Below are 19,259 nucleotides of genomic sequence, written 5' to 3'. Positions count from 1 at the left end.
TCATCACAGAAACCAGGATCAAATTTTGTATTTACGCCAGACGCTCGATCGTCTTAAAAATACTAATTGGTGACGCTCAGATAAAAAAATGTTAAAAAAAACAAAAAACAATTACGAAGTTGAAGAGCATTGATGACAAAAATTCGTAAAGGTTTTCCAAATACAGCTAATGGTAATCTATTCCTCAGCACATTCAGAGCTTAATATATAACATTGATAACACAGACGTTAAGCACGATATTGCGTCTCAAATGGTAACGTCTTTTTAAGTTTTACGGCGATTACCGATAATTTTGAATAAGTTTTGTATTTCGCTTGCAATTTTTGTTTTGCACATCAATATGGATCCTAAAATGTTATGTTGTACTGAATATGCATCGAATATTTCCCAATGAAGGTAACGTAAGCAACAAACACTGAACAAAATGTATCGTATTTTGATAATGCATATCTTTATGAAATGAGAAGATATATATGGTATAATGAGTGCCAATGAGACAACTCTCTACCAGAGATCAATTGACATAAAACGTATTAAAGTGCAATGTTTTCCCCTTTAGATCCGAAAAGGAGGAGGATATATATTTTGCTAAAATATATGTTTTCCCCCGAAAATAACAAGTTAAACGGGTCTTGCTTATAAAATTCACTATACTTTCTTTAACAGTGGTACAATTAGATTATGAAATGAAACGATTGTCAGAAAAAAAAGGTTAATTATAATTCATCTCATATGTCTACATATGTCTTTGCATGATGTGGAGAGGTATATAGCAACGCTTTAGGCCTAATTTTATTTCACTTTCAATTCTAAACACATGAATCTTATTGCAGAGAAATAAAAAAAATTAAAAAATCGCAGTCAGTTTACGCTTTCCAAATTAGAAAATTTGATAAAGATAATTTCCTCTTGTGATACAAAACTTTTTCACAATTTATAACCTCATCTAAACGAACAAACCAAGTCATCGGATTTTTTTTATGATGCTTTGTGGTCTTGTTGATAGTATCTGACTTTCAAGAAAATTCTATCTGAAAAACTATATATACAGATGATCCACCATAAATAGCGTACCCAGAATCGACGGTGTTGAAAACGTACGAAAATCGTCCAGTGGACAAACTTGCAAGACACGAAGTCGTTTCGACTACGCAAGTAATCAAAAAGTATGTAGCTGTTTTGTAAGATAAAGCACAATTACGGAAAAGGACTATTTAGCATGCAACTGATCTGAATTTTTAATAAATAACGTTGCAAATGACAATTTATTTGTAAAAAACGGCAAAATCCGACATTGGACATCTTGCAAGACATTTACCAGAAGCCGTTACATTTTTATATGTAGTGTGAGTGCTCCAAAAATTCGATTTTGATATGGTCTATATATGCACATATGTGAGCCGAATTTACACAAACGAAATATCAAATAATCTTATATTTTAAAACCTTTAAATTTTGTTAACTTAACTTCTTCCAAAATCTGACCAATATGAACACTATTTGTTTTTGCCAAAAAATAGCGTTGGTCGTATCAGAAACACATATCCTGTAATATTGTTATACTTTATATATATGCTTCTCGTATGAAGTCACTCCAATATTGGGGAGGTTTGGGATCTCGCTAAACATGTTAAACCCCACCGCATTTTTGCGTACGTCCCAAATCAGGAGCCTCCTGATTTTGTTAGTGTTATATGTTTTTTTATTTAAGTATATTTATATGTTTTTTTTGGTTTAGTATGACGTCCATCGTCACTGAACAGGTACGGGATTTTCTAGCTGTGTTCGAGTCCCGTTGATGGCCTTCGTCTGTTTTTTGCTCTTTAGTATGGTTGTTGCCTCATCTCAACTTCCATTCTCGATTTTACTCAATCATTTGCTCGTGCATAGACTTATTTTGTTACCTCCCCGTCAGAATTCACAATAGTCTAGAAGTTTTTGTTTACTTTGTTCATGCAGTTACGTTTTTTAAGGTCTCAAGTTTTATATATTTTTTTTTACAGCAAGTAAAGGTCCGTGTGGAGGGGGTGATTCGAGTTGATATCCTCCCAATTCATTTTTCATGGTACTAGTATAATGGTATTATAGGACGTTTTTATTTGATTTGATGGACTAAATAGATAGAATTGAATTAGTTTCATAGAGGAGGATGCAAATGGTGAAGTTGAAATCATCTCTTCGTAAATTTTACAGACGCCATTAGTGGATGATTACGAGTTGGTTGACCGTTATGGAATAACCGTTTCACAAATTATATCGGATATGTTTCTGACGTCATAACCTTAATCCCCTTTACCTTTCATGAATGTGACCTACCGAATTAGACTATTCCCATGATTTGTAATATCATGAGCAACACGACGGGTACCATATATAGATCTATAGTAGGATTTGTTTACCCTTCCGGAGCACCTGAGATCACCCCTAGTTTTTGGTGGGGATCGTGTTGCTTATTCTTTAGTTTCTATGTTGTGTCATGTGTACTATTGCTTGTCTTTTTGTCTTTTTCATGTTTAGCTATGACGTTGTTTATTTTCGTTTTATGAGTCTGGTATCTTCTTTGTCCCTCTTAAAATCAATAATGTCGGTAGATTTCGCCTTTCCACTGGATGACATACAATCAAGTACTGGTATTTATAGCACTGCTCTGATCGAAAGGAAAAAATCAATAAATGCTTTTAATCTTGAAAGTCAAAGTATTCACACTTGTGTACCTTACTTCAGATAAGTATGAAAAGTTGGGAAAAGTGTCACTAAAATATGCAGATAACTTTCCTGCGCAAATAGAACCTCTTTCAATCATTTAGGAAAACGGCTCTCAGTCAATATTTGAGTTTTGTAGTATGTTTCTTGGATGGTGTTAAGATTGTTCACATGAAAACTAAAACACGAAAGGGAAAGTTTGATCATACCTCAAATGTTATTTCTTTCTAGGACTTATTTCTTCACTTACTATTCCAGTTGAGTATATCTTTTTGTCCGCCAATCAACCTTTCTAATATATATATATATATATACAAATACAATTGTACATATAACACAAAGTGATAAACTAGTATCCTGCTTCTGTTGGAGTACTAGTCGAACGGGTATGCCCAAATTACTGTTAATGTCGCAGTTTAGTTTTGGTTACTAATCAAATTTTCAAGATTTCATTTAAGAATACATATATTTGTTCACAGTACGACTCACTTTTCTCTCTATTACTAAAGCTTGTCAAATAAGTTTAGTTTGTTCTTACACTGTACGAATATAGCATGTATAGTGTTTCATGCTCAAACTTCCGGTGCAAAAGAGAAAATCTAATTCAGGTATATTCGGCAAATATCAGCGACAGTAGCAAAGGATAAATAAAACGACCTAAGGTAAACTGTACTAGAAGGAGTTGGAACCTGAATCACATATTAAATTCTAAATAAATTCTAAATGTTTCAACGAAGAATTCAAGGAAACTATGTAGATGAACATGTTAGTTCCAAATCACTGACCACTGAATTGAAAATAACATTTTAACATGTATTATTTTGCAAGTCTGTAATATATGTTTTGTTTTATGTTATGCTGATACTTTTCTCGTTTGAATTGTTTCACATTTTTCATAGCAGTGCCTTATACAAACATTTTTGAAGGCCATATGGTTTACTATACATCCACTTACTTTGAACTCTGGTGAATAGTTGTCTCCGTTGCAATCGCACTTTTCTAAAGTTGAATAACAAGATTGGCAGTTTTGTGATTTTTTTATATTTCAATTCGAAAACCCCAAGTAAAAAACTTTGAATGAAAAACCACTAAACCTAGATTTAAAAATAAATTATAATTTGTGTCTGGTCACATTCCAGAAATTAATTTAAATAAGCTGGTATGCTAGCAAGTAAATGTATGGTGATGCTAATCTATACTTTTATGGCACATCTGATAATGAATTAAAAGTTAAAAAAACCTAATTAACTGATTTCAAAAGCATCCACTGTTACTAATGTAATGTTGTGGGGCCTTAATCTACTGAACATAATCGCTGTAATAAATTGTCCACATCCAAAGTGTATAAGAACCAAACAAAAAGGATCAAAATTCATCTTTTACTACATATCTAAATGTTAAAAAACCTGTCAAAGTTTGATATATGTATGTGCATTTGGTCGATTTCTATCCAACAAGGCACATTATATAATAGAAGGTTACAGCCTACACAGAAACTATCTATCTAAGTTAAACTCGCTTCAGAGAAAGCCATAAGAATACCAGTAAGACAAAAATATATAAGACCTCAAAAATGAGTAGTTATAAGTTTTGATATCAAATATGACCTTCAAGGCTGTGTCATTTCAATAATAAATCAAGACAGAAAAATAAAGTAAAAGCATAAACATAGTTTATTTTTTCCTGAACATTAAAACATGCAATATTATAAACAAATAAATAACATCAGTAGAATATAACAATGACTACAGTAACAATGTAAACTATTTCCTAAAAATAAATAATTGAAGCAGGTGTTCTAAAATACTAGATATGTGTAAAATAAAACATTTCTATAAAAATAGTTCTAATGCTCATAAATATTTAGTAAATGTTTTCTAATTCTGTTATCATGAATAAAAGTGTGAAAAAAGTGTGTCATGCAAATAATAATACTATGTAGTTTCTAATTAAGACATGGACAAACATTCTTTCCTTAATGGGTCTTATATAAAAACAAAGTATCATAGAACAGGAAGTTTTTGACTTATTATTAAATCATTCCTTAACACTGAAGCTGAAACAATTGTTAAGATTATTACAGGGTCCGACAAACATACACACTGACCAGGTCATTCTAGTTTACAACCAACTCAGAAAGTGGGGATATAAAACATGCTTTTATAATCATATACCCCATCTTTTGAATTACTAATCACTATTTCCATTTTTGTGAGAGTTTTCCTGCCACTGATAAAAGTCTTTCTTGTTTCTTTTTTCTTTTTGTTTCTTTATGTAACTGGTGCCCATCTTGAATTATGTTAACAAAAAAGCATTTCATCAATTGATTTCAGGAGATAATCTTTGATATGTTTTAGGTAGAACAAAAAATCGTTGTGGAGGTTGTGATGGTAAACACTTATCTTATACTAATCAGGGTATATAATTTACAAGATAACATGTAAAACACACATGAAAATATCTTTACAAAATGTGTAATTCATCAATAAATCATTTATAGTAGTTAATATAATTAAAAATTTGGTAAAAAATTCCAAATTAAAATTCATTGTCAAAAAGACCAAAAAAAAACTACAGAAAACTTCAACAATTAAAAACAGTACTTGACAATATTGGAAAAGTAAACTGAACAATAAAAATCAAAAACAAATTATCACAGCAATTGTTTTATCTTATTTCTGCCACCTTAGTACATAAAACAAATATTGCAAACTCAGTTATTTCAAAAACTGAAAGACATACACTCCCTTTTCCCCCATAAAAATATACAATGATGAAAATGCCATATGAAAAATAACATAATTCTAATAACAAAGTTCCACATGTTTAAGGATAGTATGTCACAAATGTGTGTAAATTGAAATTTAAATAAAAATGTATGACTTTATCTGTATATAATCAATTCCCATTGTGCAATATATTTCAAACTTTGGTATTGAAGGGTATCTTTTTCTTCATTTTAAAATTATTTTTTACAAAGCATGTTTACCACAACAAATAATGAAATAATGAAATACTTAATGTATCCAACCTTATCATTAAAGGTTTTTATCACAGAAATTTATAGTAGAGTGTATATTCATATACAAATCATAACTAAATTGTAAGGAATAATAAATGGGATATATATTGTACTGAAATAAAACATACTTACAATAAAAATGTGATCTATATAAAATGTCACCTAAAAATTTTCATATAAAAATGTGAGCCTTGAATTATGTCACCTAAAACTTTTCGTACAAAATGTGAGCCTTATATGATATTTAACTGTTCATATAAAACAGTGAGCTTTGAATAATGTCACCTAAACGATTCGTTAAAAAAGTAAACATGAGTTTTTTTGCTTATATAAATACTAGTCTCTTAATTTAGTAGTATATATAGACAACTATTATGTTTCAATAATTTTATGTCTTTATACTAGTCTTATGCTAAATTGATGAGTAGAATGTAACATGAATATACTATTTAAACCATTTGATTCTTCATCTTCAGTATTAAAAAAAAAAAAAATCGAAATTGCACTTAATTAAGGATTTCTCTATTTACCCTCAAGTCTTTATTTTGTCCAGCTAATCATTTATCATGATTTGTTTATTAAAATTTTGTTAAATGTCTTTGATGCATATTTATTTACTGATATAGCAGTGAATTGCACTGTTGATATTTTTCATGTTACTGTAAATTCAGAAAACATTGCGATGTTTTTATTATTTGGAAAAATGAGACAAGGTTATTATAATAACAATAATTCAAACTAGCATTTTGAATTTTTTCATATGAATTATACAAGATTTTTCTCAATTGAGCAAAACTAAAATTGCATTTTACAGTAATCCAAAATGACAAAATCACAATAACAAACACTTCCTGAATTTATAGAATGACAAGTAATTGCCCCTGGAGGTTTTTTTAAAAGTGCAAAATATTTTCTTTAAACAAATAATGTTTAATTTATGATACATAGTCAATTTATTCATGAGAATAACCACAAGTTTCTAACTTGTGAATTATAACATTCCAAAAATTAAAACTTAGAATATGAATGACTTCCTATGATCTCTGCTGACATTTTGTGGATAGTAAATTTAGAACAAAATAATATACATACAGATTTTGAGATGCATTTAACACATTTTTTTCCTTAATTTATAACATGCCAATGGTATCTTTTAAACAAAAGGTTTTCAGGTGAATATCATTCATAACATTGTTTCAAATGCCCAATTACAGCAATCACTAGGGGGCAAATACTTTAAGAACAAGTCCTACAACATCATTGTGGCACTTAAAACCGACTAATTAACCTAATATTCATCAATATACGTTGACTCATAAATTCAAAAGATGTCAACAAGTCTGTGCATGATTTTAAAGTACATTTGATTCTATTTACTTATTTTTTTCAAAATCCAAATAGTCAATTGACTCAGGTGAATATAAAAGAGTAAATTCTTAATTTGAAGAAGATATTCTGTGTATGAAAAACTCACAGGTTTAACAATATTTGTATATTTAAAACTTTTTCTAAAATTGTTACTTTTTGCATGCTTGGTAGGATTTAGAAAAAGAGCAATCTTGTCACATTAATAATTTAACCTTTTTAATGTGGATAACACATACACAAATCCATAAATCAATTGAATTTTATCCATGATCTAAACTATCATTTAATTTTACTACTAAATGCATGCAGCATAGGCTTGACATTTCTGAGTTGAAGAAACTTAAAACCAATTTTAATTAAATAATACTGTGCACCATAGTATAATATAAACTAAAATAAAATTATGGCGAAACATCATTCCATTGACTAAACTTCATCGAGTCTCTTCCTGTTCCTACAGACATTTCTCTTACATAGTGTGCCCCTTCCCAGCCTCGTTTTACTTGATTCCGTAGTGCAGAGTACGGCATGTGAGTTCTGGGTATTGAGGGGTATGATATAAAATCATCTTCAATGTCATATTCAGCATGTATTGGTCGTGTTGTGTAGCTCAAGGAAGTCATCGATCTGGTCATTGTTGCTGCTGGAATACGATTTCCTACTGAATGTGTTAAAGGGTATCGCTTTGCTCTACTGAAAGGATTGTCTGAAATATAACATAAGAGTAAATATTAAGTATTAAAATAGTAATCCTTAATGAATTGAATTTATTACATGTACTTGTATATACATGTAAGGGCATTTTTTTTTTAAATCTAATACCTATGGTACTAATTTTCCTAATTATGTATTAAGAATCAATTGAGGTACTTTGACTATATATATATATATAGAGTACACTATCCAAATTCTTAACAAATAAACATTCTTGAAAAATTGCTAAATTTAATGAGTCAATAGGAAACAGATCTCCATGCTTATATAATATAAATAAGAGCAATACATTGTATTAGCTATTTCTTAATGGATGGGTTGGGACTTACTTTTAACAAAATGCTGTTAATGTATGAAATCTGCTTTGGATGATGTTGCAACTCAACAGGTCACATTAAAACCAGCTGATGAGATATTTCTTACACTATCAAGGGGAATAACTCTGCATAAACAAAATATGAAACTTAAATGGAATTGTGTTCAGAGAACTTGATCGATCTAAAAACCTTCTGCTGTAGTTTTTTTTACTATGGTTGGGTTGTTGTCTCTTTAACACATTCCCCATTTCCATTCTCAATTTCATTTCTCAAGTTACCATCCAGAAGTTAAAAACTATAGCTGTTTTAATAAGTGTATTACAAAATTTTCATGATAACAGCTACTTCCTGTTGATTTCTCGGAAAATTTATCGATAACAATCATGACAACTATGATGATCACAGATTATGATTCCAAGATCCCTGTACAAAATACAATACTAACCACCAAATGAAGCACCTGTCTTCACCCTCCTTTCCATGTCCTCTGATATCATTGTTGGATCAGCTGCTTCTGAAATAAATAAAGTAACCACACTGAAGACTATAAAATACTAGGATCTTTTAGTTACAGTTAATGTATACCAACACATTGCTTGTTTACAATGAGCAGACCTTAATCAAATGTTTTTTAACACCATTTTTTAGCGCCACTTTCAGGTTACTTCCAGGCGGTCAGAATTTAAGCAGTTGCTAAACAATGAAAATAAGTTGAATGACAATGAACAAATGGCAGACAGAAACTTAATAACATCAATATGCTTAATATCATGCTACTTTTATCTCAGTTGATACAAACACAAAACAGGACTATGTAGTATGGGCTTTGCTCAATGTTGAAGGTCCTACAGTGACCTATATGTGTTAATGTCCATGTCATTTGGCCTCTTGTTAACATTTGTCTCATTGGCAATCATACCACATCTTCTTTATTATATGTAAAGGACATATATGAATGTGATATATTGAAAGTAAATAAACTTACTTGGAGATGAATAAAATAATGGTTCATCTACCTCTGCTCTGTCTGCTACTTTGTGGTATTTGTTGTAGGTCCTAGAATTACAGTAAATAAAACATTGAACAATACGTGAATGAAGGTATCAATCAAGTAACTAATGCTTTAACCTGAGAATTCACAGGTTTCACATTATCACATTTCCATGGCATTCAATTAAGGGAGTTAACATCAAAATGACATATGCTCTAGGTCTCAAACTGATGTTCATTCAACTCCATGTTTAAATACCTTGACCAAAAAATTCTATAGAGTGGACAAACAGACAAAGACAGATAAAATAACGACTGGATGCACATACCATTTTCCATTAAACCTACAAGGATTAACTAAATTTTTGCAAAACAACAAAAAAGTGAGGCATAACAATAAAATAAATGAATCTTTTATGATGCATCTTTAATAGTTGACATCAAGTTATAACTGATAATTCATACCCTACATGTAGTGTGTGTATAAGATAATTGAAAATAAAGTATAGATGAAAATATAAGATAAAAATTAAATAACCTCAAAATTCCACTACAAGCTGTATCACATATATATATGTTAAACCATGCATAAACCTTTTAGGGGCATTTTAAGTATTCTTTTTTCTGATTATTATCTCGTTTTTTTTAAACTAGCATGATTACTATATCCTGTTTATCTTTAATATAAATGAATGTGATTGAGTAAAAAATAATTTGAACTATATTTAAAAAACATGATTAAAATGCATCATGATTACTTTACATACCATCTAGTCAAAGGAATAAATCTGATGCAATTGGCTCTGACGAAGATTCCATGTCCATTGTTACACTGAAAATATCTTCTTCCCATTAACATTCCATCATTATCTCCAACTGAAATAATCAAAGCAGAACATAACTATAAGTGTTGATCTAGAGTATAAATTTCAAATGATTATATTAGTTCAAATGTGAAAAAAAAATCAAATTAAAAAAAAATCTTCATAAAATCAATCATATTTTACATGTTACATTGTAAATTTTTAGAATAAAAATTTGACTCAATTTAAAAAAAAAAAATGATATTAAATCAAAGGATTGACAAAAAAAAAGTTGTCTGCACTGTACAAACATGCAGATATTGGAGACTAGTTTCATTTTTTGATGCAATGCACCACATACAAAAAATGAAAGGATATTTATTTTGGAGGTAGTTTGTTTGAATATAAATATTTTTATTATAAATCTATCAAACTACATTTTATGTATCTATATATATAATCATATGATCAGTTATTGTGTTGATGTCTAGCTAGTGAATCAGAGCCTGGACAGCATTCTTCATATTGTAAGCCGAGTTCAACCTAGTTGTTACTCTGAAGAAAATCTTCTGCAAAATATTCAAATGCAGTTGTATATCTTTCAACTGTATTAAAAATATGAACAGTCATTATAAGTACTCCTTCATTAAAAATGTAAACCTTATCAGAAAACTAAACAGTTGAAGAGTAAACAGAGTGTAGCATTAATCACTAATCAGGAAAAGATTTGCTACATGTTGTACTTGCAACTGAAATTGGTGGTAACTACAAGTAATTATGAAACAGCATGTTTACTATAACGAATTATCAAATATAAGTGTAAGTACTTCTTAAATGGATTGTCCTGAAACTTATCATTTGAAATTTATAATTTATATATTTATATATCTACTGAAAATAGAATTGCATGCATTCTTATTCCCTATATATAACAGTGCTTGCAATTGTATATTTATCTAAAGAGTGGTTGCCCTTTAACTTAATGTGAAGTCCACCATGAAAAGGGTGCCATTAAAGTGAAGCCAATCACCATATGAGCACAATCTGAGAAAAAAATTGCCCAACCCTTTTCAAAAGCTGCAGGAAACACATGTCTTTTAATGAAATGAAAAATGGTGATTTTGGAATAAGGATAAATGATTCAGCATGTCAACATGGCTTCCTGAAAAGGTGGGGAAGTAAAGTTATGTCTAAACTACCACACTAAACATAGACATGACACAAACTAAGATTTCTTTTAGTGGAAATATCCTGTACCAGTTAATACAAGAAAGTTTTGTGTTTATTTATTTTTTACTGAAGGGTATTTTAATACTTAAAAGTGATTAACACCATTCTCCCTGTTATTTGATGGTTAGCAGAGATTCTACTTGTAGACGATATGACAGAAAACATAAGGTTCATACATGTATATACAGCTAGGATTTGGAAGGAAATACATGGTTGATCAGCAATGAGGTGTTTATAGTCTGTTAATATTCAGAAAACAGGATATATACAAAATATTACAAACCTGTCAACATAAAATCTTCAACTGTCAAATATATATTATGAGGTCATTTTAAATCTTGGATTACAATTTGTATGTTGAATGGTTTTACTCATTGGAGATAAAGTAATTGATGTTATCATCATTTGAATATTTTAATAAATATAGTAGTCTCTTAATTTAAGATCATTTAAGGAGCATTTGATTTTTTTGGGAATTCATTTCTAGTCCCTTTATTTGAGACCACCTAGTGTAAAGCAATAGACATGTGTCTTCATGCACTGGGCAAGATGTAGTGTCATGACTCATGACCAATGACAGAATAAATTATAAAGTTTTCAAATGGTCACATAAAAATTCTTTAAATAAAAAAAAACTGGTGTCATAGAGCCATGAAAAACTTAAAGATTGTAATTTTGAATTGTATACTAGTATTAATTGTGTGCTGCATAAGAATATTGTTCTAGAAATTGATAATGTTTTATTTTCTTAAATAAATATATTGCAGAATGGCAAACGAAAATTTTGTCACAGAGTAATGGTAACAAGCTTCGTACTTATAAGCTATATAAATCACAATATACTTAAAACAAAATATGTCTATTAAATTTAGAAGTGCTTATTCAAAATTTAGATGTGGTGTTGAACCACTTAAAATAGAAACAGGATGATATGAGAATAAACCAATAAATGAAAGATGTTGTTTTATGTGTAAAAATGAAATTGAAGACGAAAAACATGTTCATGTATTTACTTTATGTCCTTTATATGCAGACCTTTGAGATATAGTAAAGTGGAGCAGTAAAACATATCGATCAATTTTATAACTTGTCTATTGATGAAAAGTTTATATTTTTATTCAGAAATGAAGAACTACATGTATGTCAGGTAGTTGCTAAAACCTGCTATAATATTTTATGTAAAAGAACAATTTTTTTTATTTGTATATAGCTGATGATGTATTTTAAATCTTAGATAAATGTAGTTTTAAAATTGTGTAAAATATTGTATAAAATTAATCCTTTAATATTAGTCTCTCATAATTCTTAAAAGAATGGTATTTGTATATGTTTTAGCATTGCAGCTACATGTAATGATACTTTATAATTACTGCTAGTTTTAAAAGACAATATGTTTTATAAATGTTATCCAATATTTCATGTTATACACAATGTTTTATACGTATATTGTAATGTATAATGTTATACAAGTGGTGAGACTTTAATGAAAAAAAAAGAAATATTGAATCTGTAATTAATCACAATGGAATTAAACTAGAGGCTCTAAAGAGCCTGTGTCGCTCACCCTTGGTCTATGTGCATATCAAACAAAGGACACAAATGGATTAATGACAAAATTGTATTTTGGTGATGGTGATTTGTTTGTAGATCTTACTTTACTGAACATTCTTGATGCTTACATTTATGTCTATCTAGACTATAATGAACTTGGCTAAGTAGTTTCAGTGGCAATTATTTTGTAAAAATTTACAAAATTTATGAAAATTGATAAAAAATTGAATATAATAAGCAATTACTCCTTAAGGTCAAGGAACAGTAAATGGGCTATGTCGCAGATTTTGCTAAAAATTTGCATACAACCTTGGCTCTTTGAACTACAACTAAGAAATCGAAAAAATAATGCATTTATCTCAATTATCACTTGAAATATTACTGATTGAAATGTTACAAAATGGGTGAACATTTGTATAGAAAGCACATAAAATCGGCGAAAAACCTTCTAAAATTTGTCTTGAAAACGCCAAATCTCGAATTCTACTTCATAGATTTTTCTTAAAAAACTATATATTGTTGACACATAAATTTCTGTTTTAATGATATAAAATAATCATAGGGTCATCGACTTCGTTTTTTGTCTAATACTCAATTTGTAACCTTGTTTGTAGTGAAAAACGTCAAAAATCAACGTTTTACGGCCTGCAACGCGATAACGTTACGATTATTTCGACGTTTTGTTTGATTTTTCCACATAGAACGCAACTTTAAATGATGTATACCGTAAGAACGAAGTCGGTGACCCTATCTTTATTTTGCATCATCATAACGGAAATTTATGTATATATTTTAAAAGACATACATTATTCAATACATGTATGATAACTTTTATACAGTTTATATTATGCTATGATATACAAAGAATAATTACAGAAGTGGTATTTGCTTTGCAGATTATTTTTAAATATTTTATTGAACATAAACATGTATGATCATGTATTTTAAGTTTTAAGAAAATAATTTTCTATTATTAAAATCACATTTTATTTTTTTCTGCAAGTTATTCTCAAAGGTTGTTAGATCACATTAATTTATTCAAATGTAAAGTAATTCCTAATCTAAATATTGAATGTATTTGACATGCTATAACCTCAATTAAAAATGTTTGCAAATAATTCAATCATTGTCAACTTATTGTCAAGCCTATTAAATTAAATATAGCTGTCAAGACTATGCACTCAAAAATAATAATAGTATTTAACTAAAGGGTTAAATTAAAAAATGGTATACAAAATTATTTTTTTCCAAATGTTATTATAAAACTACAAATGTATCTCCTGTCTTCGGCAACTTTTCTGGCTATGTAAACCGTGTTAGATTTACATGTATGTTGGAAAGGAACTTCTATGATAAAAGGAAATGATTGTAATCTAAAAATATGTTTCTTATGCAGTACTTTAATAGTTATTACAAAAAAAAACATGTTTATCATTTTACCTTTATCTATTAATAAACTGAGAAATGTCCCTGAATGCAAAATTTATTTGATATGACATATTTAATTTTTTTTACAGTTGTCAGATCATTTAAATGTTCTGTGATTCAAATTGAGACATTTAAATAAAGAATCTCAGAATTTAACACTAAAGATAACCTACATACATGTATATGTTTTGATTCAGTAAAGATTTTTATTACAACTATTTTCCAAGACCATGTTTTATGTACAAGTATACAATAATTCCAGACTTCTTGTTAACTTGACTTAATATAAGGTATTTACATCATCATGATCAAATATATTCTAAGTCTCAACATTGACATTAAATACTGAGCAATTATGATAAATGTACATGTACATGTAAGCTTATCACAATTTTAATCGTAATTTTAAAATAACCAACAAGTAATCCCAAAAGAAGGTTTACCTTTTATATAATGCGATGTTTTTGAAAAATCCATGACTCAATTCTAACATCAACAAATGCAAAATACTTGTATGGGTTTTTTTATTTCCCCATTTATGATTTTTTTCTATCTTACCTGGTTTTTCTAATGATACTCCAACCCAATCTCCTGGTTTGTGAATAATAGCACCTTTATATTTGACTGTTCCTCTGTATATTCTGTTGTGAACTTTCACTTCTACCCTTTGCCCAACATTCACATTTTGATGAAGCACCATTTTTCAATCTTAAAAAGAAATAATTATAAGTTTGAATTTTACAAAAATTATCACTAATTTTTAGAAATAACAGCAAAATAGTATGGATAGTTAACTACATGTATAGGAGCACGCATCATAGAGATTTTGGGGCGGAAATGTATGCCAGTCGACTGGTATGTGTTTTCTAAAAAAGAAAATGATTTTCTAATATTAAACACTTTTTCTTAATATTAGAAAATGAATTTCTAATAAAAGAAAATTAATTTCTTAGTTTAGAAAATGATTTTTTTGATATTAGAGAATGAATTTCAAATATTAGAAAATGATTTTCTTAAATTAGAAAATGAATTTTTAAATACTAAAAACATATATATTTTTGTCCACTTTGGCTTGCCATAAATATAAGATCCATTATTGAATATTGGTGCCCAGTTTGACAGTCAGATAACATCAATGGAAAATACAAAAAAACTGGAAGCTATACAATAAAAGGGTTATAAGTTTGCCTTAGGTTACCAGGAACAGCAGGAAGAGAAGCAATGGAAGAAGAGGCCAATATACAACCAATCAACCTCCAAAGAAAGAAATCTCAGTCCCAGAAATACCAAATATACAATAAAAAACATAAGCTGGTTCTCGGCTGACTAATACACTTTGTTCATAGACAGCCGGTGTGAGCCGATCTATTGTAGAATCTGATTAGTTGACCAATCAAATTACGTGTATTACACAGCAATTCATATTGTACACATGAAGTTTTTCTAATGCTACAATCCAAGAAACGTTATCGCAAATGAAAAGGAATCATCTATTTTTCATCCAATAATGAATAATCAAATGGAACCTTTTATTTCACAGTTTAAAATGCATTGTCAAAACCACAGCCTTCAGTTCAAAAATTTCCATTTTGATTTGCGAAAAATCGTTCATGAGGTTTAGCGGAATTTTATGTTCATGTCAAATTTATACCTTTTTCAATATTTTTTCTTTATCTAATTTTATAAATTATTTAAATCTAGAATAGGGATGTATTTGACACATTAATTGATGCTTTTCTATCATACCTGTCAACCTGTGACAATGAAAATGCAGGTCATGACCTGCATTGAAGACTCAAATCTCAGGTCATAACGCGTACAAACTTTATGGTACATTTTCTTATAATGTATATGGAAGATACCAGAACATCAATGCATGTTCACTTGGTTAAGTCATTTTAAATCTTATGAATTATTTTTCATTGCACTAGCTAGCTTTAAATGATTTTTATAATTTTGTGTAACATAGTCTTTAATGTTCCATACTTTTCGTCATCATCAAATACTAGAATTTATTTGTCAAATGTAATTTTAAATTTGTTTGAGACTACTGGCTGTGTAGCCTTCCTATTAAACATACCACCCATGATTAGAATATATGGAAGTGTTTAACGACCTTGACTGGCTTTTCAGCCCTCGCACGGTCGGCTCGGTGCCCGAAGGCGTTTGGTAAGCTTTAAATGATTTGATGCCATGGGTCAGGAACAAGTAGTGGAGGTCGCAATATGGAGGCCGCCATCTTAGTTTTGGTGAGTAGATTTTGGTTTTTTACTATTTTGGTGTTTATTCTTCACAACGGCTGCTTTCAGGGCCAGTTTGGTCAGCTTGGCAGCCCGCTAACCTCGATGATGGAGTACTGGTAGATGATCTCGGACGAAGTTCAAAAGATGACAGGAAGCGTTATCAGGACCAAAGCCGTGAGGCAGTGAAATGTAGGTCGTATCACCCAACAGCCTAGGATACAGCCCTCGGACGTTAATCGGCATGACACTCCCCATAATAGACAATGGTTTTGGAGGCATGTTAACGCGGGTACACCAACTACTACGTCTCTCTGTACGGCATGGATTGGTTTCTGTCATCTAAAGGAGTAAGTCGTTGAACATCTAACAGTAAACCCTCATCGAAGATAGCGGGTAAAGGAGAGCTGGCCCAGCACGTCCGTTCAGCTGTAATGACTGAGAAGTGACTGGTGATGATGTATGATGATTAGAATAGGAAATTAGAGTATCATAAAATGTAGTAATTAGTACAGTTAAAAGCAGTGTAAATGTAAAAAATAATTTTCAACTTTTTTTTTCAAAATTGTATTAAGGTATTAAAATAATGGAAAGTTATTTTTCAATACATGTATGTATTTGAATTTTATATTTATTATGATTTAACCTTTTTCACCCATAAAACATAAATATAAGGAAAAATTTTGAATGGTGACAAATAAGGGGAAGTACATTGTAACTCTAACTCTATTTGAAATATGTTTGTATTCCGTTTCTGTGTGCTGTTGCGTTTCGGTGTTGTGTCGTTGTTCTCCTCTTATATTTAATGCGTTTCCCTCGGTTTTGGTTTGTTGCCCCGATTTTGTTTTTTGTCCATGGATTTATGAGTTTTGAACAGCGGTATACTACGTACTGTTGCCTTTATTTGTAAACCAAGTGCAATTTATTTACGACCTAAAGCTAAGGTAAATTGGTGTTAATTAACAGTGTGTTTGACACCAAAGCTGTCAAGTGAAGCCATGCACTTAATGGGTCACTTAATTTGACAGTTTACGTAGCTAGATGAACTTCCTGTTCATGGAATAATTACGAAATTGCTGGTATTTCAAAGGAATATTACTTATGAAATCAAACTCGAGGGTCATTTTCGGAATTCCCGGGTGATTTGAATGACCCGGCGGGTGTCCCGGGTGATCCCTCAGAATTGTGAAAATCTCGGGTCACACCCGCAGAATACGGGTCAGTTGACAGGTATGTTCTATGCAAAAGAAACCAAATTGTTCTGTTTGTTTACATGTTCTGATGTTGTACCGACTACGTTGCTAAGTAAAAAAGTATTGTCCAATCTCGTTAAAATCTCCAGGGCAAAATTTTGCCCTAAAAAATTGTGTCATACCGGGGCAGTTGTTTGAGTGAAGCGAATACAAGCGGATTCCAGTTTTTAAAAAAATAGCCAAAGCAATCAAACAACAGATGGAGGAGTATATTACCAACAATGATACATATGACAAAAACAACAAAAGAAGATATTGATCTTGCAGAGTCAGAGTCCACATACATGTACAAGGCAGGAGCAGATTTTATGCTAAAGTAAAGGGAGGGTCAAGTTACCAGAGCCGATTGGGAAGCTCCAAACACAGAACTGCAGAAGAAACTGCCCAAAACAAAGAAATTGTAATAGGACTGATAGAAGAAAACTCTGATTTAACAGCCAACTAGTTGTGTCAAACTAAATATTGACCTTAGGATCAGGATCAGGCAAAAAATAAACAAACCGTTAAGCGTTGTGTACAATTTTTTTTACATAGGTGCAATCTAGATCTTATAAAAGACTTGAATAATGGAACCATAAACAAAATGCAATCGTTGTTAATCTTAAATATGTACAAATATATAATAAGAAATCAAAAACATTTTTTTACCTAATATTGTTTGGTGTTTCTATGAAAAGTCTGAATCTATGTTACGCATGATCTCCATCAGAAAGAAGCTTTAAAGAACAGGTGCCCTTTGTTCAAGACAACTCGACCCGAAAATAAATGGCCCCAACACAGATCTTTCGTATGGGATTTCTTTTATACAACAAATTCAAATTGAAAAAAAACCCGCACCTACTCTTTAAAAAAAGTGTGTACACTGCATTGATACTCTTTGAGAACAAATGGTCTATATTTCAGTTAAACTGGTCCGCCATTCCATCTATGACCATTTTCAGCTTCGCACTCGAACACCATGAATACAAAAGGGGTCCAGTTTATATTTCAGTTTCACAGCTTCAGACATAATAATTTTCCTACCTTTTTTCAAGGATTTGTATCTCACTATACAAATCCTTGCTTTTTTTAACCGGACAAATAACATTTTTAAACATGAAATTGTATTCCACCACTTAAAGGGACATTAGATAACAATATGATTGCCAGATTTGTTCAATCTTTAATAAATAAATGATGTGTTTTTACTGTCTTCTGATTGGCTAAAATTATTAGTTTTATTTTCAATGTTGTCAATTTTGATGGCGACACGCCCACTCTGACGTTGTGTATTCATACGCCAACATGTGTGTACGGTTGTTATTGTTAATATAAATAATATAAAAAGTTCTTTGAGCCTTATTTTTGATAGAAATTTATTTATAATGAATGGCAATAATTTATTTTGATTTTATTGAACCATAAAACTAATTTTTGACTCTTCACATTTTACATAATCCGCTTCGCGGATTATTCAATGTGAAGAGTCAAAAATTAGTTTTATGGTTCAATAAAATCAAAATAAATAATAGCCATTCATTAAATGAATATGAAATAATGAAATAATATTTCGCCTTTAGCGCAGCAAGTTTGTTTTAATTTTTGAAAAAAAACCACATAAATTTGTAAGAATCATTTTCTTGCGAGTGAATAATTCGAC

At 30.2% G+C, this 19,259-nt stretch overlaps 1 protein-coding gene across 3 annotated transcripts; it reads right to left on the bottom strand.

Moving 5' to 3' along the window:
* Nucleotides 1-4,386: 4,386 nt before the first annotated feature.
* On the bottom strand, nucleotides 4,387-18,358 carry LOC134711814 (CAP-Gly domain-containing linker protein 2-like). Of its 3 annotated transcripts, none has more exons than XM_063572713.1 (7): nucleotides 18,122-18,145; nucleotides 14,686-14,835; nucleotides 11,432-11,452; nucleotides 9,883-9,991; nucleotides 9,111-9,181; nucleotides 8,571-8,639; nucleotides 4,387-7,800 (listed from the first exon to the last, which is right to left on the bottom strand). In XM_063572713.1, the coding sequence occupies exons 2-7, from the start codon at nucleotides 14,825-14,827 to the stop codon at nucleotides 7,496-7,498; spliced, it is 717 nt and encodes a 238-aa protein (XP_063428783.1). In that variant the 5' UTR covers nucleotides 14,828-14,835; nucleotides 18,122-18,145; the 3' UTR covers nucleotides 4,387-7,495. The 3 variants fall into 3 exon arrangements, with proteins under 3 accessions (XP_063428783.1, XP_063428782.1, XP_063428784.1); XM_063572712.1 differs by lacking the exon at nucleotides 18,122-18,145 and adding an exon at nucleotides 18,269-18,358 and having other exon boundaries at nucleotides 4,390-7,800; XM_063572714.1 differs by lacking the exons at nucleotides 11,432-11,452; nucleotides 18,122-18,145 and adding an exon at nucleotides 18,269-18,358 and having other exon boundaries at nucleotides 4,399-7,800.
* Nucleotides 18,359-19,259: the final 901 nt, after the last annotated feature.

The sequence above is a fragment of the Mytilus trossulus genome, chromosome 3 (genome assembly GCF_036588685.1).
Source record: "Mytilus trossulus isolate FHL-02 chromosome 3, PNRI_Mtr1.1.1.hap1, whole genome shotgun sequence".
NCBI classification, from domain to species: Eukaryota; Metazoa; Mollusca; class Bivalvia; order Mytilida; family Mytilidae; genus Mytilus; species Mytilus trossulus.
Note: the sequence above shows the minus strand (reverse complement) of the source record. Positions and strands in the feature narration are given on the sequence as shown.

What these genes read in the sequence shown, in the direction of transcription:
- LOC134711814 (XM_063572712.1), bottom strand. Translation starts at nt 14,827, where the DNA reads ATGGTGCTTCATCAAAATGTGAATGTTGGGCAAAGGGTAGAAGTGAAA. An exon ending in TTTATTCCTTTGACTAGATG is followed by an intron (nt 9,182 to 9,882) that starts GTATGTAAAGTA and finishes CTGTAATTCTAG; the next exon opens with GACCTACAACAAATACCACA. An exon ending in ATTATTTTATTCATCTCCAA is followed by an intron (nt 8,640 to 9,110) that starts GTAAGTTTATTT and finishes TATTTATTTCAG; the next exon opens with AAGCAGCTGATCCAACAATG.